The 24,593-nt window shown below is 42.0% G+C and overlaps 1 protein-coding gene across 1 annotated transcript; it reads left to right on the top strand.

Moving 5' to 3' along the window:
* Positions 1–1,370: 1,370 nt before the first annotated feature.
* LOC109872883 (CUE domain-containing protein 1) lies at positions 1,371–18,275 on the top strand. Its single transcript, XM_031807429.1, has 11 exons — positions 1,371–1,652; positions 9,522–10,243; positions 11,741–11,848; positions 15,075–15,206; positions 15,505–15,751; positions 16,021–16,092; positions 16,360–16,449; positions 16,822–16,915; positions 17,802–17,863; positions 18,033–18,102; positions 18,222–18,275. Coding segments are annotated over exons 2-11 (1,194 nt in total). The 5' UTR covers positions 1,371–1,652; positions 9,522–9,925; the 3' UTR covers positions 18,223–18,275.
* Positions 18,276–24,593: the final 6,318 nt, after the last annotated feature.

The raw sequence follows: 24,593 nt of genomic DNA on the forward strand, positions 1-24,593 counted from the left end.
GAGCCTCTACACTCATACCCCACAGTAGTACAGATGTTCACACACTTAATTGACAACAGTCGCGTTTCCTCTTGTCAGATTGCTTTGTGCTTTTTTTGGCTTTTAGGCCGTTTGGGGCCTTGTTCTGTGATTTGAGACACCAAGGGGCTGCTGAGTGGCGCAGCGGTCTGAGGCACTGCATCTCAGTGCTTCGATTCCAGGCTGTATCACAACCGGCTGTGATGGGGAGTCCAGTAGGGCGGCGCACAATTGGCCCAGCGTAGAGTTAGGGTTTGGCCGACGTAAGCAGTCATTGTAAATAAGAATTTGTTATTAACTGACTTGCCTAGTTAAATAAAGTTTAAAAAAATATATAAAACAAAAACTGTCCAGTTTCCAGACACAGATTAAGCCTAGTCAGACAACATTTTCCAATAGAGATTCACCATTGAAATTGCTACCTAGTCCAAGTCTAAGCTTTGTGTGTGTGTTAGTGTGAAACCTGATGGGTTTGATGCTCTATTGAGTTACTGATGATGCGTGAATGACCTTTCCAGTCTTTATTGCCTGCTGCAGAATAAATTACTACTGATGTGCTGTTTGTTTTATTCAGGTCCAATGTCAATTGCCCACTCCTTTTCAGCTGATCCTCCTTTGTGTACACAGTTCAAGGTGGCTAGATGATGCTCCCCATTTAAAATGGTCAAATATTTGAAGAGATAAAGGAGATTAGTCTTAAATATTGCATTTTGTTTTCATTTGAAAATATCTACAGTATTTGGTTAGTATATTCAGTAGACTGACATGTAGGCCAACATTCTGCAGTGTTGCAGTATTATGCTATCTCCGCTGACCATCAACAGCTAACATTAAATGAGGGTTTTATTGCTGTAAACGTTCTTGATATTTATCTGAGAGCCTGTCATAGCTTACCCAACCAAAAACCCAATTTCATTCAAGTGTGACCATTCTTAGAGGCTCAGTTTAAATTGAATTGTGAGTACCCCAAATGAAAAACAAGCGTGGGAAGAAGGAAGCAGGTGTTTTTTGTTTTGAGCTGTCTCCTCTCCAAAAGAGAATGAATACAACGATTTTGTAGTGAATCTATTATGAATTAACACACAACACCAGTTAATAACATATAACAGCAAAAATATGGCGAGTACAATTTTGCTATGCTTCTGATTTTTAAATATTTGTATACATAAAATCAAATAGGACGTAGATTGCATAATTGCTGTTTTCCCCTATCCAAACATACTTACAAAAGTGTAATAAATAAGACCCTGCCCCCACTGATAAAAGTATCTTTGTTGCCCTATGTGCAATTCTCATATTTCTCCGCTAGGCTCCTCTCGCGCCATCTGTCTGAAGCCCAAATACATGGTCAAGCAAGGCTATCCGCGCCCAACTGTATTTGCGTGATGGCTTGACGCTCGTAGAGAGGAGGTAAGAGGGAGACGACACCTGGTCACGGTCAGGACCATCAGTCAATGGATGACAGCACAGCATTCGGTCGCAACCGCAACTTGCGCCAAGAGAAAACACCACTTTTGGTCAACGTTTACCCTCGACCCTCGGGTAAACCAAGCATTGTTTTTTAATGTTGATAATAGGAACGGGGTGGCTAACGTCATTTTTCTAGCTTCAGATGTTCGTCCGCTCTTCACCTGGTAAGGGGGTTTACATTTCACACATCAAAGATGTAGCTTACAAACCCTATCTAGCTACATTTCATGTTTTAAATACTAATACGCTATTCAATGTTAGGTATCTTATAGATAGCAAGCAGCAACATGCAAACCTGTAAAAAAAAATACTATCCGTCAACTCGTCAGCTAGCTAGAAGATAACCAACCAGCTAGCCTGTCTGGTAAGGCGGGGGGATGAGAAGTCGCGTACTTCACTGGTCCACGGCACTAATTACTTGCTATCGGGGATTCTTGACGTCGTCCCATTGAAGTTGAAATTTAAGAGCGTTAAGGTCAGGGTATGGTCATCCCAAGGATTCTAGATAGTACTAACTGTGTTTCACTAGCGGTATAGCTGGGTGCACCACCGGCAGGAGCAATCACGGGGTCTTTGATCTTATGCTGCTGCCTTTGCCCACCGAGGGCCGCAGGGTCTCCTGGCTCAGGTGTCAATGGCCGGGGTTAATTATGTTTTAATTGCAGGTGCATCTGCATGCTATAATCACCTATTTATCATGTTCTCTCTGGTTAGCAGATTTGTCATTCCCGCCGCCTATTGTATTCTTGTAATACATTGTGTTTCAATGTAAAAAAAAATATATATTTGAATGTGCCTTATAATTTTCCCAGAGCTATATATTTACAGTATGGCTCTGGACACAAGATCACACCATGCCAGTGTAGACCCATTATTCTGCCAATTCTCACATAGAAACTATTAGGGATCAATGAAAGAAATGTGTGTTTGTTAGGGCAAGGATGATAGCACAATATTCATTAGTTTTATTTATTTTACCAGGCAAGTCAGTTAAGAACAAATTCTTATTTTCAATGAAGGCCTAGTTCAGGGGAAGAACAACATTTTTTTTTTTTTACCTTGTCAACTGGGAGATTTGTACTTGCAACCTTTTAGTTACTAGTCCAATGTTCTAAACACTAGGCTACCCTGCCACCCCATCTGCATGCCACTGAAACTTGAGAGTAGAGGTCGACCGATTATGATTTTACAACGCTGATACCGGTTATCGGAGGACCAAAAACATCCCATACCGATTAATCGGATGATTATTTAAAAAAATATTTAAAAAAATATGTATTATATATATATATATATATATATATATATATATTAATAATTTATATTTTTTTAAATAAAAAAAATTACATGTATTTGTAATAATGACAATTACAACAATACTGAATGAACACTTATTTTAACTGAATATAGTACATCAATAAAATCAATTTAGCCTCAAATAAATAATGAAACATGTTCAATTTGGTTTAAATAATGCAAAAACAAAGTGTTGGAGAAGAAAGTAAAAGTGCAATATGTGCCATGTAAGAAAGCTAACGTTTAAGTTCCTTACTCAGAACATGAGAACATATGAAAGCTGGTGGTTCCTTTTAACATGAGTCTTCAATATTCCCAGGTAAGAAGTTTTAGGTTGTAGTTATTATAGGAATTATAGGACTATTTCTCTCTATACCATTTGTATTTCATATACCTTTGACTATTGGATGTTCTTATAGGCACTTTAGTATTGCTAGAGTAACAGTATAGCTTGCATCCCTCTCCTCTCCACCCACGAAGCAGCGTTACCCATGCAGGGCAAAGGGAACAACTACTCCAAGTCTCAGAGCGAGTGACGTTTGAAACGCTATTAGCGCTCACCCCGCTAACTAGCTAGCCATTTCACATCGTTACACCAGCCTAATCTTGGAAGTTGATAGGCTTGAAGTTATAAACTGCGCAATGCTTGAAGCATTGCAAAGAGCTGCTGGCAAAACGCACTAATGTGCTGTTTGAATGAATGCTTACGAGCCTTCTGGTGCCTACCATCGCTCAGTCAGACTGCTCTATCACATCATAGACTTAATTATAACATAATAACACACAGAAATACGAGCCTTAGGTCATTAATATGGTCGAATCCGGAAACTATCATTTCAAAAACAAAACTTTTATTCTTTCAGTGAAATACGGAACCGTTCCGTATTTTATCTAACGGGGGGCATCCCTAAGTCTAAATATTGCTGTTACATTGCACAACCTTCAATGTTATGTCATCCTTACGTAAAATTCTGGCAAATTAGTCCGCAATGAGCCAGGTGGCCCAAACTGTTGTATATACCCTGACTCTGTGTGCAATGAACGCAAGAGAAGTGACACAATTTCACCTGGTTAATATTGCCTGCTACCCTGGATTTCTTTTAGCTAAATATGCAGGTTTAAAAATATATACTTCTGTGTATTGATTTTAAGAAAGGCATTGATGTTTATGGTTAGGTACACATTGGAGCAACGACGGTCCTTTTTCGCGAATGCGCACTGCATCGATTATATGCAACGCAGGACACTAGATAAACTAGTAATATCATCACCCATGTGTAGTTATAACTAGTGATTATGGTTCATTGAAGGTTTTTTAGAAGATAAGTTTAATGCTAGCTAGCAACTTACCTTGGCTTCTTACTGCATTCGCGTAACAGGCAGGCTCCTTGTGAGGCAGGTGGTTAGAGCGTTGGACTAGTTAACCGCAAGAATTGAATAGGAATTTAATCCCTGAGCTGACAAGGTAAAAATCTGTCGTTCTGCCACTGAACAAGGAAGTTAACCCACCGTTCCTAAGCCGTCATTGAAAATCAGAATGTGTTCTTAACTGACTTGCCTAATTAAATAAAGTTGTAAAAAAAAAAAAAAAAAATTGCCATCCAAAAGTACAGATTTCCGATTGTTATGAAAACTTGAAATCGGCCCTAATTATTTTATTTTTTACCTTCATTTTACTAGGCAAATCAGTGAAGAACAAATTCTTATTTACAATGACGGCCTAGGAACAGTGGGTTAACTGCCTGTTCAGGGGCAGAGCGACAGACTTGTACCTTGTCAGCTCAGGGGTTTGAACTTGCAACCTTCCGGTTACTAGTCCAACGCTCTAACCACTAGGCTACCCTGCCGCCCCGGTTAGTGGAGCATAATCGGCCATTCCGATTAATCGGTCGACCTCTACTTGAGATGCAAGCATAGTCATAGTGGCACTGCTTAGTGTCTTTTCAACAGTCTCCTTATTCTTATGTGAAACCAATAGGGCAGAATAATCCATGTCCATGTCATTTATGTAGAGCAAAAAAGCAAAGGCCCCAAAACACTCCCCTGGGGGACACCACAATTTACAGTGCCTTGCGAAAGTATTCGGCCCCCTTGAACTTTGCGACCTTTTGCCACATTTCAGGCTTCAAACATAATGATATAAAACTGTATTTTTTTGTGAAGAATCAACAACAAGTGGGACACAATCATGAAGTGGAATGACATTTATTGGAAATTTCAATCTTTTTTAACAAATCAAAAACTGAAAAATTGGGCGTGCAAAATTATTCAACCCCTTTACTTTCAGTGCAGCAAACTCTCTCCAGAAGTTCAGTGAGGATCTCTGACTGATCCAATGTTGACCTAAATGACTAATGATGATAAATACAATCCACCTGTGTGTAATCAAGTCTCCGTATAAATGCACCTGCACTGTGATAGTCTCAGAGGTCCGTTAAAAGCGCAGAGAGCATCATGAAGAACAAGGAACACACCAGGCAGGTCCGAGATACTGTTGTGAAGAAGTTTAAAGCCGGATTTGGATACAAAAAGATTTCCCAAGCTTTAAACATCCCAAGGAGCACTGTGCAAGCGATAATATTGAAATGGAAGAAGTATCAGACCACTGCAAATCTACCAAGACCTGGCCATCCCTCTAAACTTTCAGCTCATACAAGGAGAAGACTGATCAGAGATGCAGCCAAGAGGCCCATGATCACTCTGGATGAACTGCAGAGATCTACAGCTGAGGTGGGAGACTCTGTCCATAGGACAGATCAGTTGTATCAGTTGTATATTGCACAAATCTGGCCTTTATGGAAGAGTGGCAAGACCTGCCTGGTGTGTTCCTTGTTCTTCATGATGCTCTCTGCGCTTTTAACGGACCTCTGAGACTATCCTAACGGTCCCTGCTTTCTCCTTCCTTTCCTCCAGTGAGACTGACCAGAGAGAGGGGACATCGTCTTCCACCTGATGGCGAAACTCGAGTCGCACCGCATCTGCCTCATGCACAAATTCATGTTGTTCCTATGACCAGAGAAAGTTAAATATTCCTTAATATAAAAATCGACATGAGGAGATGCTAATAATAATAAAACGCAGGGCTGTTGATACTTGGCTACTCATTCATCATGGAAGCTCTGTAGCCACGGTGATTTGAGCTATCCGAATGGACAGAGCAGTAGGTGCACTCGATTTAGTCACAGATTTGCCGGTCCGCCGGGCAGGCGTAGGTTGTCTTATGGGAACACTTTTCTACCCGGTGAGCAGGACTTTTGAATCAAGTGCACTTACCGGCAACAGCTCAACACGATTTTAAAGAAGGAGCGCAAGCCTTTATCGTTTGATGGCTCTTCTACAGAAATATTTGGTGATCGACCGGTTGGCGACCACTGATGTAGACAATGCAAACCTCTGTGGGCGAGGGGCTTGACTCTGGATGATGTTGTCATCTAGAGTCACACATATTTATTTTCCAACCTATAGCACACAATATTTTACAAACAGCAGGTTTTTAGAGGACCAGTGTTTTCATTTTTGCCATGAAAAAAATATTGGGATACTGGTATCGTCACAGCTCTAATATTCATCAAATGTTCAGCACCAATTGGTAGATTAAAAAAATACTGATCATGTATATTATTTAGGGTAAGGAAAATATATATGAATAATAAAAAATAGTTTGGAAAGCATTTACACACTAAATACAGTGAGCTCCAAAAGTATTGGGACAGTGACACGTTGTTTTTTTTGGCTCTCTACTCCAGCACTTTGGATTTGAAATGATACAATGACTATGAGGTTAAATTGCAGGGCATTTTCATCCATATCGTGTGAAATGTTTAGAAATTACAGCACTTTTTGCGTATAGTCCCCCCATTTTAGGGGACCAAAAGTATTGGGACAAATTCACTTAAATCCATCCAACAAATCATTGCGTGCTAGGCATATGGGATCAAACACTAAACTTTTGACTACTTTAATACACATGCTGTTTGTTTTGGTTGTGTTTCAGATTTTTTCGTGCCCAATATTGTATTGTGTCATTTTGGAGTCACTTTTATTGTAAATAAGAATAGAATATGTTTCTAAACACTTATCCATTTAATGTGGATGCTACCATGATTACGGATAATCCAGAATGAATTGTGAATAAAATGAGTGAGAAAGTTAGACGCACAAATATCATACCCCGAAGACATGCTCACATCTCACCACTACAATAACAAGGCAGGTTAGCATTTTTCTAATGTTTTGTACACTATATTGGTGAATAAAAATACAGTGGTTTGATTCATCTAAAAAGTTGCCATATTCAATTGTAACCCATGAAATATTGGAAGGTGAGTAAAGTGTACAGTAGTTGTTTAACAGTATTCCTATGAATCTGTCCTAATAATCCTCACTAATCATGGAACTGTGAACTGTGCTAGGCTTGGGCGATACACTGTTTATACCGTATACCGGGCTATTTTCATATACAGACGGTATGATTTTCAATAAGTGCCTTCAGAAAGTATTCATGCGCCTTGACTTATTCCACATTGTGTTGTGTTACAGCCTGAGTTCAAAATGTTATTTTCTCACCCATCTACACACAATGCACGATAAAAGCAAAGAAATGTTTGCAAATGTATTATACAGTTATTTCATGTACATAATATTCACACACATGAGTCAATACTTTGTAGAAGCACCTTTTGGCAGTGATTACAGCTGTGAGTCTTTCTGGGTACGTCTCGTGAGAGCTTTCTACACCTGGATGGTGTAACGATTCGAATGGAGGGGGGAGCATCATAGTCCTAATGAGGCCATACTGCCAACAAAGTATACCATGTAGCCTACACTGTCAATGATACCTTACCTCAGGAGGAGGATTTTGAGGTCCCTGTTAGTGATCCCCTCTTTTCATATTGATTGGCTAAATCCAAAACATCTAGACTAGGCCTAGCTAGCCAAAGATAATATTTGTGTGTAGGCCCACCTATCACCACATGTTGTCCATTGTGTCTGTCTTTCATCACAGAGATTTATCAAACAGCCCTTTGTCTTCTACCGGTAGGCCTTATCTGTAATCAGCTCAGGGCCTAAACCAGCAGGCATTAGTTATGGGTGATGTAAGCAAGCCCTATGCTGCATGTAATTCACAAGAGCAAAGCAGTCCTCCCCTGGCTCCCATATCGGTAAGCAGCTACAGTAGCCTACATGAGGACAAAGAGCTGTGGTGGATTGTGGTGCTAAATATAGCTGGGCGCTAGGTTCAGATTAGTGTTGAATAGTGAAAAGTGAGGAATCGGTGTGTGGGAATTTCATTCAGCCAGCTCTGAGATGATTGATTTGACACCAAGGGCTCCTGACCCCCCTCCCCCCAGACAGCTCACTGGCTTTAATTGATGTAGGCCTATTTTATCCCAGATAAGTATCTGGAAGAAGAGCTTGACCAATGATTCTGCTTGTGAATCTGTAGCTGCCAGTCAACCCTGTCCTTCAGTCAGTTCAGCCTAACATAAATTATGCTGAATGGAAAGTAGGAATGGAAAGATAGTATTTTTGTATGTTCAGTGTCTGGCCTCTGCTGAACTGTGGCACTTCTCTGTATCAGATCATAGAAAAGTTTTTTTTGAGCAGAAACTCTTAGAACTGTTAGCAGGTAATCCATAGGCCAGTGCAGAGCAGTGTGTCCTTGGTGCAGCACTGTGATTCACAGGTTCACGTCCCACTGCCCTATTTCATTCTGAGTGCTCCATTAAGTTTTCAAATGACCTCCCCTGTCAGGGCAGTACGATCTAGAGCAGGGTTATGGGACAATCTGCCTGCTCTCCTTGTGCTCTAATGCAGCAGCGGTGTACCAGGTTCAGTTCCACCACCTGGTCCAAGTCTCAGACCCTACTAGCATTTAAACAACTTGATCCAGTGCCTCTGTGAACTCTTATTATCCCTAATCTGACACTGTCTAATGCCTACTGATTGACTGTGATGAGGTCCTGCTGGGCTAGGCTGGCTTCATAGTCACACCTCCTGGCCCAGGTCTCTGGGAAACAAACTACCGCATGGCGGTGTGGAGTGTTGACTCAGTGGCAGCCTGATTAATTCAGCTCCTGTAACCTACTTAGGCGGTGCATGTATCGGCCCTCTGGGTCACGATGCAGTTGGCAGCAGTGGTGCCTCTGCCCTTCCCTGGCACTGGCTGACTCTATTCTGGTGCCTGGGGACACAAGCGTTGCCGTGGGAATGCAGACGCCTAGGGTGTTGAGGTCGGGAAAGTAATGCATTCAGACAGCGCCTCTGCCTGAGAGGGACCCAGCTGATTGGAGAAAAAAAGATGGAGAAATTGAAATATGATGACATTGTTTGAGCACTATGAATTTGGAAACTACACACTCGACATGGTTTAATGTGCCAATAAATTAGCACAATCTACTTATTCGTTTTTTGTAATTGCCGCCGTCTTGGAGCTAGTATTGGGATCATGTATACTGTGCTAATGCCGACACAAAAACATCAAAATAAAGTAACAGCATTGTACAATACAGCGAACTTAGCAGATGAGGCATTTGTGATAAGAACATGGGGGCTGCCATCTTTATGCACCTTCGCCATTGTAACGCCGCCTTCTTTCTGTGTGTGTGTGTCTTCAAAAAATGTGTAGCCTTTTTATAACCTCCTTGGACACACTATTGCTCGAGTGGAACTTCTCCATTTGCACCGCTGCTCATTGTGTTGAGCCTGTCTGCTTCATTCTGTTCCCGACACTGCAGGTGCTGAAGGGATGTGTGGGTTGGAAGTATTAGGACACATCTAGCCCACCTCTGCTCAGAGAGAACACATCTAGTCCACCTCTTCTCAGAGAGAACATAGCGCTGTGTCTTCCACACACTGCCTGCCTGGGGAGACCAGCCACCACATCCTCAGAGCATTGGATGCAGCTGGGTCAAAACCAGAGGAGAAGAGAGAATGGCTTTCTGTGGTGCTGTGATGATGAGAGGATAACGGGGCCAAGCACTGAGGGCCCTGAGGTGGACAGGCACAGTTGAAGCAGCAGGCCAGGGTTGAGCCAGGCAGGCAGTGGGCACCCACCGTCCAGGGACCAGGATCCACCATTTCTCGGGTGGTGTGGCCGGCGCGGAGGAGGGGCGCCGTTCGGAGGCTGGAGGCACTCTGGATGATGACCAGCCTGTTCCGCCGCCGCAACAGTGGTAACCATGGTGATGTGGCGTCACACAGCGACAGCCCAGTCCCAGCTGAACTCAACAACGGTAATCCCAGTGGGGGTGGGCGAACGGTGCGGCGTCTGGAGTTCAACCAGGCTATGGAGGACTTCAGGACTATGTTCCCCAGCATGGAGCAGGAGGTGATAGAGTGTGTGCTGCGGGCCAACCACGGAGCCGTGGACTCCACTATCGACCAGCTGCTCCAGATGAGCCTGGAAGGACACGGCTCTGATGACGGCTCCGACTCAGAGGACAGCATCCCCCCTGAGGTACGTCTGCATGGGGGCAGGGGCGCTGGTATGAGAACTTGTGAGTAGCCCAGATAAAACTAAATGAACACAACCTAAGACAGTCTGAGACCATAGCATATCATGAAATGTATGTCAAGGTTGTCAGATACTTTTTCACCCAATAGTAGTTATTCATTCACACACCTTATTTCCCTGTGTTTTGCCTCTTCAAACCAGATGGTTGTTCTTGGGGAGGGAAAAGTATTTTTAATGTTGCTCTTAATATGCTTTTGTCGTGGGTGACATGCATTTCTCTGGAGGGCATGTGATTATGCACTGCTATTGTGGATAGAAAGCTTTGATAAACTGCCTAAAGCGATCTTCAAAAGCTTGACAATAGCTAGAGGTGCACACTTTGTGGTCTCTCGTGCAATGGGGTGACTGTTGTGGACAGCCAAGACCAGCCATTCCTTTGGAACTCCCTTGGTGCTGGTACATAAACTATTGCTGAGTAGTAACAAGATTGTATCAAGTGCAATATTGGACTGGCAAGCTGTTCACTTTGTATTTGATTAAATTACTGCAGGTCTCTCAGTTTCAGCCATATTGAGTGTTTTTATTAGCCTTTGTCCACTCTGGCTGTATTCCACCATGCACCACACAGGTTATGAACTGTTTGTTTATTTCCCCCAATCATTCTGAAAGACTTGAGGGAGAAAGAGAAGATTAAGAGCTGCACTTAAATTACACTGAATGTACAAAACATTAAGAATGCTTCCTAATATTGACTTGCACCTCCCATTTTGCCCTCAGAACAGCCATGGCATGGACTCTCCAAGGTGTTGAAAGTGTTCCACAGGGATGCTGGCCCATGTTGACTCCAATTCTTCCCATTGTTGTGTTAAGTTGGCTGGATGTCCTTTGGGTGGTGGACCATTCTTGATACACACGGGAAACTGTTGAGCGTGAAAAACCCAGCAGCGTTGCAGTTCTTGACACTCAAACCGGTGCGCCTGGCACCTAAACACCCCATTCAAAGGCACTTCAATATTTTGTCTTGCCCATTCAGGCTCTGATTGGCACACATACACAATCCAAGTCTCAATTGTCTCAGGGCTTAAAAATCCTTCTTTAACATGTCTCCTCCCCTTCATCTACACTGACTGAAGTGGATTGAACAAATGACATTAATAAGGGATCATAGCTTTCACCTGGATTCACCTGGTCAGTCTGTCAGTCTATTCTACCTAACATGCTAGGCTGTTTTAAAAGTAACGTTAATTTCAATCAACCATTTATTAAATACAGGATTAAAGAGTGCTGCTGGTCTAGTTGAATTAAACAGCTCAATACCAAGCGCTCACAATGCCTCTAATTTAGGGCAGAGAGGCTGTGCTGTATTGCCAATGAGTAGTTATAATACAGATTCATAATTAATTTAATCTGCTCTTTGAAGTGTCCACATGTGCCATCTGATGGGATTTTCAAGACCTTTTAGAACATTCTCAATGGTTCCCCTGACCTCTGACCCTGTAGATCCTGGAGCGGACGTTGGAGCCGGACAGCTCTGACGAGGAGCCCCCGCCGGTCTACTCTCCGCCCTCCTATGACATGCACATCTACGACAGGAAGTACCCAGATCAGGTCCTGCCCACAGCATCACCACCACCCAGGCAAGAGAAGAAGGGGGGGGGGGGGGGGGGGGGGGGGGGGGGCTCAGGGCTGTCTGCGAGGCTCTGACCTCATTTCATCAATTAAAGGAGAATGATAGATTTATTTATTTTTTATTTTTATTTTACCTTTATTTAACCAGGTAGGCAAGTTGAGAACAAGTTCTCATTTACAATTGCGACCTGGCCAAGATAAAGCAAAGCAGTTCGACAGATACAACGACACAGAGTTACACATGGAGTAAAACAAACATACAGTCAATAATACAGTCTAAACAAGTCTATATACAATGTGAGCAAATGAGGTGAGAAGGGAGGTAAAGGCAAAAAAGGCCATGGTCGCAAAGTAAATACAATATAGCAATAAAACACTGGAATGGTAGTTTTGCAATGGAAGAATGTGCAAAGTAGAAATAAAATAATGGGGAGCAAAATAAATTAATAAATTAAATACAGTTGGGAAAGAGGTAGTTGTTTGGGCTAAATTATAGGTGGGCTATATGTACAGGTGCAGTAATCTGTGAGCTGCTCTGACAGTTGGTGCTTAAAGCTAGTGAGGGAGATAAGTGTTTCCAGTTTCAGAGATTTTTGTAGTTCGTTCCAGTCATTGGCAGCAGAGAACTGGAAGGAGAGGTGGCCAAAGAAAGAATTGGTTTTGGGGGTGACTAGAGAGATATACCTGCTGGAGCGTGTGCTACAGGTGGGAGATGCTATGGTGACCAGCGAGCTGAGATAAGGGGGGACTTTACCTAGCAGGGTCTTGTAGATGACATGGAGCCAGTGGGTTTGGCGACGAGTATGAAGCGAGGGCCAGCCAACGAGAGCGTACAGGTCGCAATGGTGGGTAGTATATGGGGCTTTGGTGACAAAACGGATTGCACTGTGATAGACTGCATCCAATTTGTTGAGTAGGGTATTGGAGGCTATTTTATAAATGACATCGCCAAAGTCGAGGATTGGTAGGATGGTCAGTTTTACAAGGGTATGTTTGGCAGCATGAGTGAAGGATGCTTTGTTGCGAAATAGGAAGCCAATTCTAGATTTAACTTTGGATTGGAGATGTTTGATATGGGTCTGGAAGGAGAGTTTACAGTCTAACCAGACACCTAAGTATTTGTAGTTGTCCACGTATTCTAAGTCAGAGCCGTCCAGAGTAGTGATGTTGGACAGGCGGGTAGGTGCAGGTAGCGATCGGTTGAAGAGCATGCATTTAGTTTTACTTGTATTTAAGAGCAATTGTAGGCCACGGAAGGAGAGTTGTATGGCATTGAAGCTTGCCTGGATGGTTGTTAACACAGTTTCCAAAGAAGGGCCGGAAGTGTACAGAATGGTGTCGTCTGCGTAGAGGTGGATCAGAGACTCACCAGCAGCAAGAGCGACCTCATTGATGTATACAGAGAAGAGAGTCGGTCCAAGAATTGAACGTGGCACCCCCATAGAGACTGCCAGAGGTCCGGACAGAGGTCCGGACAGCAGACCCTCCGATTTGACACACTGAACTCTATCAGAGAAGTAGTTGGTGAACCAGGCGAGGCAATCATTTGAGAAACCAAGGCTGTCAAGTCTGCCGATGAGGATGTGGTGATTGACAGAGTCGAAAGCCTTGGCCAGATCAATGAATACGGCTGCACAGTAATGTTTCTTATTGATGGCGGTTAAGATATCGTTTAGGACCTTGAGCGTGGCTGAGGTGCACCCATGACCAGCTCTGAAACCAGATTGCATAGCAGAGAAGGTATGGTGAGATTCGAAATGGTCGGTAATCTGTTTGTTGACTTGGCTTTCGAAGACCTTAGAAAGGCATGGTAGGATAGACATAGGTCTGTAGCAGTATCGGTCAAGAGTGTCCCCCCCTTTGAAGAGGGGAATGACCGCAGCTGCTTTCCAATCTTTGGGAATCTCAGATGACACGAAAGAGAGGTTGAACAGGCTAGTAATAGGGGTGGCAACAATTTCGGCAGATAATTTTAGAAAGAAAGGGTCCAGATTGTCTAGCCCGGCTGATTTGTAGGGGTCCAGATTTTGCAGCTCTTTCAGAACATCAGCTGAATGGATTTGGGAGAAGGAGAAATGGGGAAGGCTTGGGCGAGTTGCTGTTGGGGGTGCAGTGCTGTTGACCGGGGTAGGAGTAGCCAGGTGGAAAGCATGGCCACCCGTAGAAAAATGCTTATTGAAATTCTCAATTATGGTGGATTTATCAGTGGTGACAGTGTTTCCTATCTTCAGTGCAGTGGGCAGCTGGGAGGAGGTGTTCTTATTCTCCATGGACTTTACAGTGTCCCAGAACTTTTTTGAGTTAGTGTTGCAGGAAGCAAATTTCTATTTGAAAAAGCTAGCCTTGGCTTTTCTAACTGCCTGTGTATAATGGTTTCTAGCTTCCCTGAACAGCTGCATTTCACGGGGGCTGTTCGATGCTAATGCAGAACGCCATAGGATGTTTTTGTGTTGGTTAAGGGCAGTCAGGTCTGGGGAGAACCAAGGGCTATATCTGTTCCTGGTTCTAAATTTCTTGAATGGGGCATGTTTATTTAAGATGGTTAGGAAGGCATTTTAAAAAAAATATCCAGGCATCCTCTACTGACGGGATGAGATCAATATCCTTCCAGGATACCCCGGCCAGGTCGATTAGAAAGGCCTGCTCGCTGAAGTGTTTCAGGGAGCGTTTTACAGTGATGTGCCTGTGTTTAAGGCTTTGGGGAGGTAGATAGATGGCTGGGATAGTGTGAATGAATGCATTTTCTCTTATACCATCATTTACATGAGTGATGAGATGCATATATTCTTCGTTGTTGCTTTCTCAATATCGAATACATGATATGGCTGCTCAGCAATTCATGTTGTGAGTGCTTTGAAAGCCAAGAGGTTTGTGATACATTGAATGCTCCACCTGCTGTCTAATGAATGCTACTGCATTAGCTATGAAGTCCATGTTCTGTACTGTGCCCTAACTTGAGTAGATCTGTAGACATAATGCTAGTGACACTTTTGTTAGATGTAGACAATCTTATGTGTGCCAAGGAGGGAACCTGTGAGAAGAAATAAGAGAAACAGACAGGTTTATGCTAGACCGATCCTTTGAAGATGACCAAAACACGGCATTATTGATATGTACTCTTATAGAACATAGCATTGATGGGACTAACAATGTCCTTTCCCATCTCTGTGCCAGCTTTGATGCCAGTCAATCCCGTCCCTGCCAGCCCCCTCCTGGTCCACACCCTCCTGCCAGTCAAAGGCAGATTGGAAGTTACAGGAACTGGAACCCACCGTTACTAGGCAACCTCCCTGATGATTTCCTCCGGATCCTGCCTCAGCAGCTAGACAGTCTGCCAGTAGGTAGATTTATGGGTCAGCCCCTAATGGACCATTAACCCACACTCCCATCACTTACAGACCACTGCCTGGCGCTCTGCTCTCATAGCCAACTGGCTGGATAATTACCAGCCTTTGCAACAGACTGCACATGAAGAAAAATACAGTTCAACTATTTTTACAGATTCAATTCCCTGGTACACAATTTTTAAAAATAATTTTACAATTCATGGTACAATTTTATTCAAAGCTGAAGCATTTCCACATAGGACTTTGACACGTCTAACATTGTTCTCTCTGGTCCCTCCCTTCCTGCAGCGCTCTCACAGCAGCCTAACGCCGACTAGTCTGACCCAGCCCTCCTGCTCTTCCTCCCTGTTGTCCATGACGCAGCAGGTTGAGCCTGGGGCGGTGGCCAGGGCAGGCCAGGTTGGCATGGAGACGGACCAGGAGAGAAAGCTGAAGCAGTACTTGGAGGATGAGCGCATAGCCCTCTTCCTGCAGAACGAGGAGTTTATGAGGGAGCTGCAGCGCAACCGCGAGTTCCTCATCGCCCTTGAGAGAGGTGTGCATACACATACAAACGTTTTTAAAAATGTCATCATTTGCAAAGGTCTTATACACTACTTAGTGATGATATCACTATGCTTTCATCCCCAGCAATCAAGCTATGAAGAGTCAGTAAAAGAAGGTCTCTGTCATGGCAGTGCTTTTCTCCTCATTCCCTCCACCTCTTCTCTAGTAGTGCATGAAGGAGAGCTTGTCAGCTCCTGCTACATGCCTCCATGCTTTTAACTCCATTGATGCTGAGACATCGGCTCCCTCTGTTTTTAGATCGGCTGCAGTATGAGTCAAAGGCATCCAAGTCCCATCATTCACCAGCTTTCATGGGGACGTCCACTCCAGGTAGATATCGTTCATCTGCACTCCATAGCATTTAGCTCCATTCTCGTTCTGGCTCAGTCTGAAACTGTCCCAGGTTTCTTCATGCGGGGCCTGTGTACAGCGGGCTCCTGCAGTGAAATGCCTTATTTTCAAGGCACACAGAGAAAGTGTGACTTATTGTGCATCTCAGTTGTTGTGTGTGTCTCTGTGTGCATCCCTGTGTGTCTTTCTCTTGTGCTCGCATGTCTCTGTGTGTGGTCTATTTCACGCTGCTTGTCTGTGTTCTAGGAGATAATTGTGCCTCAGGTTCTGGGGAGGCCTGCACCAATGTTACAGATGACGCCTTGTTCCGTGACAAACTCAAGCACATGGGCAAATGTAAGAACACTCAATCTGTCGCTCTCTGGGCCATAACCAAATCATTTTCTCAATGTGTGTGTCTCTATCATTTCAAAATTCAAAATGTAATTAGAACTTTCCATATTGGGCATGTCCAGTTAGCATGACGTGCTTCTAGCAGTACGTGGAACTGTAAATGATGGATGCTGAAGGACATGACCCTTTCACAGTCTGTGCTCCAGAAAGCTCTAGGAAAACCAACTTTCCTACCGTCTCTGCACTTGAATGAGATGTTAATAAGATCTTTTTTAAAATATATAATGATGTATTCATGGACATATGCTTTTTCAAATCAGAACAATCATATTCAATAAAAAAAAACTTTCTATTTGATCCTGTAATCCTCCACAGCTACGCGAAAGAAGCTTTTTGAAATCGCTAGAGCTTTCTCTGAAAACACCCGAAGAAGAAAAACAAAAAGAAGGGCCCTCATGAAACATCATTCGTATCCTTCCACTTCACCAGTGGTCCCTGCCACCACCCATCGCCTCCCCCTCCTTTCCCTATCTCGAGAACTCGACCCTAGGCAATAGTGACTAGGGTCTGGTTTCAATTACGGACTCTTTTGGCATAGAGGAACTACCTCACTATACTATCCTCTTGAATAAAATGCTAAATAGTAGCAAGTATGTCAAAGATCACAGAGGTTATTTTTAATGAGTGCATTTCGCAAGTGGCTAGTTTGCATCAACAACCTTCATTAAAGCCCTTGCAAAGGTTTTGCCTGCAAACTTTGGTTTCAAATCGTGACGTTCTGGCATGTCTGCATTGTGATTTGTTGAGAGGACCCACCCCAGACATTTTTTCCCCCCCTTATTGAAGTTGCCAAAAGAGTAGGTCATTGAAACCAGATCCTGGCCTAGGGTCGGGTTTACAAGACGATCCTCTCTCTGGCAGGCCTCCATGCTCAGGAGTCATTGCCCAAAGGATCTTTTGTCCTTGCCAGAAGTGACAGTGAGGTTCAAATGAACTGAACAGATGTGCTTGCATTGTACAGATGTAATTAACTATCCCTCAGAGACTTCTCTGCATGTTGATGAGTGGCTGTAATATCTGCCTTTGTTTCTACTGTTGATGTCATTTGGTTTGAGTTCCAGGGAAAGTCCCATTTAGTATCCAGTTGGCGGGTCATATGCTGGGCTTCATCATATTTACATTTGAGTAATTTAGCAGATGCTCTTATCCAGATCGACTTACAGTAGTGAGTGCATACATTTTCATACTGTTAGGGCTGTGCTGAATTAGGAGGTCCTTTCATGGCCTTGACTCTGAACTTGCATTCATAGTATTGTGTATAAACGTCTGCCTCTCTCCTTAACATCCTCTACCAGACTGGGTAATGCTGCCTCCACTTCCAACCTCTTGGAAGATGAAGAAGCTGGACACCTGAGTGGTACATTTAATCCATGTTGTTTTAATATCATTCTAATCAAGAAACCTAATTGAATCATATGAGGCGTGATTGTTCGATTGTTTCATTTAGGCCTAGTCCAACTGTAAACAGGGAGGTGAATTTAGTCCGCATGCTAGTTTGTATGAACCTAACTCATGTGTCTGTACAGAGGAGGACAGCATGCTCAAGAGACCAGGCCCTCAGGAAGAGGAGGTGCCCCAACAGGAAGTGTTATCATGGTGAGAGAGCAGTAACACTGCACACAAAAAACATACTAATTACTATACCTTGAAAACTAGACATTTTTCATCTTTTGGATTTCCTCAACTAACCATTATCTTAACTATTTCTTTGACAGAGTTGTCATATAGTTTTGTCTGTGACAATGGAAGAACAATATGGCTCACACTACCCTCTTCTTGACCTGAACCAGCCTGTCCCAAATCCCTTGGAATAGTACTACCTTCAGATGAAATTTCCCAGTTATGAAGTCGTAAGTCCTGTTTTAGAAGTCAGAGCAATTCTTCCTACCAATGAGATTTCATCTAGCGCGATGAGCTAGCTAACATTGCTAATGATAAAGTTAGCTAGCTTGCTTAACTTTGACAATATGGTAAACTAGCTATTATCCACATTGATAAGTTTGACAGCGTCAAACATTAATTTGCTTTATCATCTTATGGTGGATGAAAGGTCAGTGATGAAACGTCACAACTCTTAAATTGGTTATCTTCTCTGACTTTCACTCTTGGAATTCCAACATGGGAGGGTTGTTCAAGTGCTTATTTCCCAGTCGGAACATCGTATTTCCCACTTGAGTAGCATTTGAAGGCAGCATATTGCTCTTTTGATTTCATGTTTCAGAAATCATCAAACTAGCTAGTTAGGCACTTTTTAAAATATTTAAGTTACATGTCAAATGTATTGTTATTGATGGTGAATATTAAAAAAATGTTATGATTAGAAAACTATATTTAAAATATTGAAATTATTCCTGATAATTGCTGGGTGATACAGTAAAGGCACAGTGAAAGCTGGAGTTGTAATTCTGATAGGACTCAGGACCCTAGTGCATTTTACTCTCATATGAATGGGTTTGAACATGTCTAGCTCCGGAACATTCAAACAGTTCATTTCTGGCCCCATGTGAGTTACTCTGTGTGCAACAGCGAATGTTCTAGTTTATGCTTCCCCCAATGCAATTATATTCTCCCAATCTGAGACTATACTCTCTACCAAGTTGTCTGCCTTAAGGTTCAACAACAAGGTCCAGATAGGAACATTTCCTTCCATTGATCTAATGGTACAGTTGAAGTCGAAAGTTTACATACATTTAGGTTGGAGTCATTTAAAACTGGTTTTTCAACTACTCCACAAATTTCTTGTTAACACATTATAGTATTGGCAAGTCGGTTAGGAGTAATTTTTCAAAAAATTGTTTACAGAGAGATTATTTCACTTATAATTCACTGTATCACAATTCCAGTGGGTCAGAAGTTTACATACACTAAGTTGACTGTGCATTTAAACAGCTTGGAAAATTCTAGAAAATTATGTCATGGCTTTAGAAGCTTCTGATAGGCTAATTGACATCATTTGAGGTTGGAGGTGTGGATGTATTTCAAGGCCTACCTTCAAACCCAGTGCCTCTTTGCTTGACATCAGGTGTAAATCAAAAGAAATCAGCCAAGACCTCAGAAAAACAATTGTAGAACTCCATAAGTCTGGTTCATTCTTGGGAGCAATTTCCAAAAGCCTGAAGATACCACGTTCATCTGTACAAACAATAGTACGCAAGTATAAACACCATGGGACCACGCAGCCGTCATACCGCTCAGGGCGGAGATGCGTTCTGTCTCCTAGAGATAAACGTACTTTGGTGCGAAAAGTGCAAATCAATCGCAGAACAACAGCAAAGGACCATGTGAAGATGCTGGAGGAAATTGTCAAATTGTCATGCTGGAGGAAATTGGTACAATAGCATTTATATCCACAGTAAAAACGAATCCTATATCGACAACCTGAAAGGCCGCTCAGCAAGGAAGAAGCCACTGCTCCAAAACTGCTATAAAAAAGCCAGACTACGGTTTGCAACTGCACATGGGGACAAAAATCGTACTTTTTGGAGAAATGTCCTCTGGTCTGATGAAACAAAAATAGAATTGTTTGGCCATAATGACCATTGTTATGTTTGGAGGAAAAATGGGGAGGCTTGCAAGCCGAAGAACACCATCGCAACCGTGAAGCACGGGGGGTGTCAGCAACATGTTGTGGGAGTGTTTTGCTGCAGGAGGGACTGTTGCACTTCACAAAATGGATGGCATCATGAGGAAGATATATGTGGATATATTGAAGCAACATCTCAAGACATCAGTCAGTTTTTCACCCAAGTTAAAGCTTGGTCGCAAATGGGTCTTCCAAATGGACAGTCACCCTCAGCATACTTCCAAAGTTATGACTGAAGGACAACAAAGTGAAGGTATTGGAGTGTCCATCACAAAGCCCTGACCTCAATCCTAAAGAAGATATGTGGGCAGAACTGAAAAAGTGTGTGCGAGCAAGGAGGCCTCCAAACCTGACTCAGTTACACCAGCTCTGTCAGAAGGAATGGGCCAAAATTCACCCAAGTTATTGTGGGAAGCTTGTGGAAGGCTACCCGAAATGTTTGACCCAAGTTAAACAATTGAAATGCAATGCTACCAAATACTAATTGAGTGAATGTAAACTTCTGACCCACTGGGAATGTGATGAAATAAATAAAAGCTGAAATAAATCATTATCTCTACTATTATTCTGACATTTCATGTTCTTAAAATAGTGGTGATCCTAACTGACTTAAGACAGGGAATATTTATGAGGATTAAATGTCAGGATTTGTGAAAAACTGAGTTGAAATGTATTTGGCTAAGGTGTATGTAAACTTCCAACTTTAACTGTATATTCCCAGAGATGACTAATGTAGGGGAATACTGTTTCCAGTGTAACCAGCGAGCCCTGGTTTGAATCTGAATCTGGACCTTCAGTGTAACAGTATCCATGGGTTTTCACCTTTTAGCATGCCTATGCCTATTTAGTAAGTTTAGAAAATAATGAATTTACTGTTTCTCATGTACATTATTAGAAACACTATGAAGTTCCTTCTTCTGTTTGTGGCCCCTACATCTTGTTTTGCTTACAGACCTTCAATTGTGAGTTGAGGCATAACTTTCACGGTTAAATCTACTTGCAATTTTCATATTCTACCATTTTCATTCTTAATGAATTGTCTTTTTCAACCACATGTGTTCTTGCTGGTGAATATCACTGCTATGTCTCTCAGAGTATACCTCTTTGCACCTCAGAACTTTTACTCAAGTGGTATGTTTTTGTTATTTAAAGAAGAAGAAATGATGTCTATTATTTGAAGATAACAGTTTTACTCCTGTGTTGCTTGTAGCTACTTAGGAAAGGAAGCTCGAGACTATCACAATGATCCAATGGCTTTATGTGATCCTACTGTAAATGACACCAGTAAGACTTGATCGAAGTTTTTATATTTTGTCTTCCATATATATATATATTTTTTACAATACCAGTACTTCCTGATATTGCTCACGCTGGTTTAGACTTGTATTTATCTGCATCTCATTAAGTGCATTTAGAAATTAGTCAGACCCCTTGACTTTTTTCCACATTGTTACGTTGTAGCCTAAAGATCTAAAAATGGATCAAATTGTTTTTTTCACCTCATCAATCTACACACAATAACCCATAATGACAAAGCAAAAACAGTTATTTACATTTTTTCCCCCTGCAAATTTATACAAAATTAAAAATGGAAATATGACAAGTATTCAGACCCTTTACTCAGTACTTGAAGCACATTTTGCAGCGATTACAGCCTCAAGTTTTTTGGGGTATGACGCTACGAGCTTGACACACCTGTATTTGGTTTCTCCCATTCGTCTCTGCAGATCCGCTCAAGTTCTGTCAGGTTGGATGAGGAGTGTCACTGCACAGCTTTTTTTTCAGGTCTCTCCAGAGATGTTCGATAGGGTTCAAGTCTGGGCTCTGGCTGGGCCACACAAGGACATTCAGAGACTTGTCCCGAATCCACTCCTGCGTTGTCTTTGCTGTGTGCTTAGGGTCATTGTCCTGTTGGAAGGTGAACCTTTTTCCCCAGTCTGAGGTCCTGAGCACTCTGGAGCAGGTTTTCATCAAGGATCTCTCTGTACTTTGCTCCGTTCATCTTTCCCTCGACCCTGACTGGTCTCCCAGTCCCTGCCTCTGAAAACATCTCCACAGCATGATGCTGCCACCACCATGCTTCACCGTAGGGATGTTGCCAGGTCTCCTCCAGACGTGATGCTTGGCATTCAGGCCAGAGTTCAATCTTGGTTTCATCAGACCAGAAAATCTTGTTTCTCATGGTCTGAGAGTCCTTTAGGTGCCTTTTGGCAAACTCCAAGTTGGCTGTCATGCAGTTGTGGAAAAAGTACCCAACTGTCATACTTGAGTAAAAGTAAAGATACCGTAATAGAATATGACTCAAGTAGAAGTCAGTCACCCAGTAAAATTCTACTTGAGTAAAAGTCTCAAAGTATTTGGTTTAAAATATACTTACAGTGGGGCAAAAAAGTATTTAGTCAGCCACCAATTGTGCAAGTTCTCCCACTCAAAAAGACGAGAGAGGCCTGTAATTTTCATCATAGGTACACTTCATCTATGACAGACAAAATGAGGGGGAAAAAATCCAGAAAATCACATTGTAGGATTTTTAATGAATTTATTTGCAAATTATGGTGGAAAATAAGTATTTGGTCACCTACAAACAAGCAAGATTTCTGGCTCTCACAGACCTGTAACTTCTTCTTTAAGAGGCTCCTCTGTCCTCCACTCGTTACCTGTATTAATGGCACCTGTTTGAACTTGTTATCAGTATAAAATACACCTGTCCACAACCTCAAACAGTCACACTCCAAACTCCACTATGGCCAAGACCAAAGAGCTGTCAAAGAACACCAGAAACAAAATTGTAGACCTGCACCAGGCTGGGAAGAATGAATCTGCAATAGGTAAGCAGCTTGGTTTGAAGAAATCAACGGTGGGAGCAATTATTAGGAAATGGAAGACATACAAGACCACTGATAACCTCCCTCGATCTGGGGCTCCACGCAAGATCTCACCCCGTGGGGTCAAAATTATCACAAGCAAAATGAGCAAAAATCATTATGGGGTATTGTGTGTAGATTGAGTTTTTATATTTAATCACTTTTAGAATAAGGATGTAACGTAAGAAATTCTGGAAAAAGTGAAGGGGTCTGAATACTTTCTGAATGCACTGTATGTAGCTAGATATGTATAAATTGAAATGGTTTAAACGATTTATGATCTTGGGGATGTCACTACCATAAACTATGTAGATATGCCGTAGGTAGCAAGAAAATAATCAATGCTCAGGGAATCTTACTCAGCTGCAATTTTCTTGTGTTTCACCCTCTTCTCTGCTATTTACCCCAACTGATTAAACACAGCAGAAAATATTCTGATATGTTCTGATATTCTATGTGTTCCATAGCCTAGTATGGTATAGTCCTTGTGGGTGGATTTTCTTTGGACCAATTTATAATTGGTTTTGTTATTGCATTCTCTAGCTATACAAGAGAGAAAAGATACTACTCTGTTGGCCTTTTCTGGAATACAATTCAGTACAAATGGCAAGACTTTTCAATATCAGTCCTACCCTGAAGAAAATACTGTTTTAGCAAATGCAATTTAGATGACAATGTCTTCTTATCAGACCACAAACCTAATGATCACCATGTCTAGCTGTAGCTTCCCTCTACTTTAACAAAGGTGAACTTATACATTCTAGATTACTTGGCAACTCTTTATAGATTGTGTTACACTGTAATAGGATATGTTCTAGCTATACCACAACTAGACGGTTACGTGTTCTTATGTAAGCCAGGATTTCATTTCAGTCTGAGCATTTTGTTTTTTGGGTTTGCGTGATTGTTTAATTATTCTATTGTCCTGTGTGTTGGTCAGGGGGCACCTGCGACTTGGCATAATGATATTTTCTTCCATGTTACTGTAGCTCCCTCCAAAGGATTGTGTGTTACATGAATGTACAGTATAGAGCCAATGTTGATTAAAACATGAACCATTTAGAGTCCAGGTCTTTGGGCTTGTTATCCTGAATGACTCACCATCAACCCAATCAGAAGACAGAATGTATTTAATGCTAATTTGTGATTCTTATTGTACGCATTGTACTGTATTCCTCTATTTTCCTATTTGAAAAAGCATATATGCTGGAAACTTATCAGCCAATTATATTACAATTCATGTTATCAAATGCAGGTTGAAGAAAAAATGGATGTTAATGCTTTTTATGACTTGTACAATTGATTTGTATCTGTGAGAGACATGCTGGTGTAGATCTAGAGAAATGATCTAATCTAGTATAGTATAATCTCTTTACTTCTCAACCTAATTCAAAAATAGGAAAATATACACTTCTCTCTTTTGCATTTTCAAGATAACTTTCATAAACAAATATTTTCTTATACTGCTTTTGTTTGCTACGTGAATAATACAGTTGTGTTATACCCCGTGTTCTTGGTCTTTTTCTGTGTGACAGATGTTAAATCAACAGAACTATAGTAGGGCATGTTATATCTGTTGTATGTGCCAGTGTGTGCTCCCATGCTCTGTAGTTTAAAGACGAGTTCCCAGAATATAACAT

Source organism: Oncorhynchus kisutch, linkage group LG28, assembly GCF_002021735.2.
Source record: "Oncorhynchus kisutch isolate 150728-3 linkage group LG28, Okis_V2, whole genome shotgun sequence".
Taxonomy (NCBI): Eukaryota; Metazoa; Chordata; class Actinopteri; order Salmoniformes; family Salmonidae; genus Oncorhynchus; species Oncorhynchus kisutch.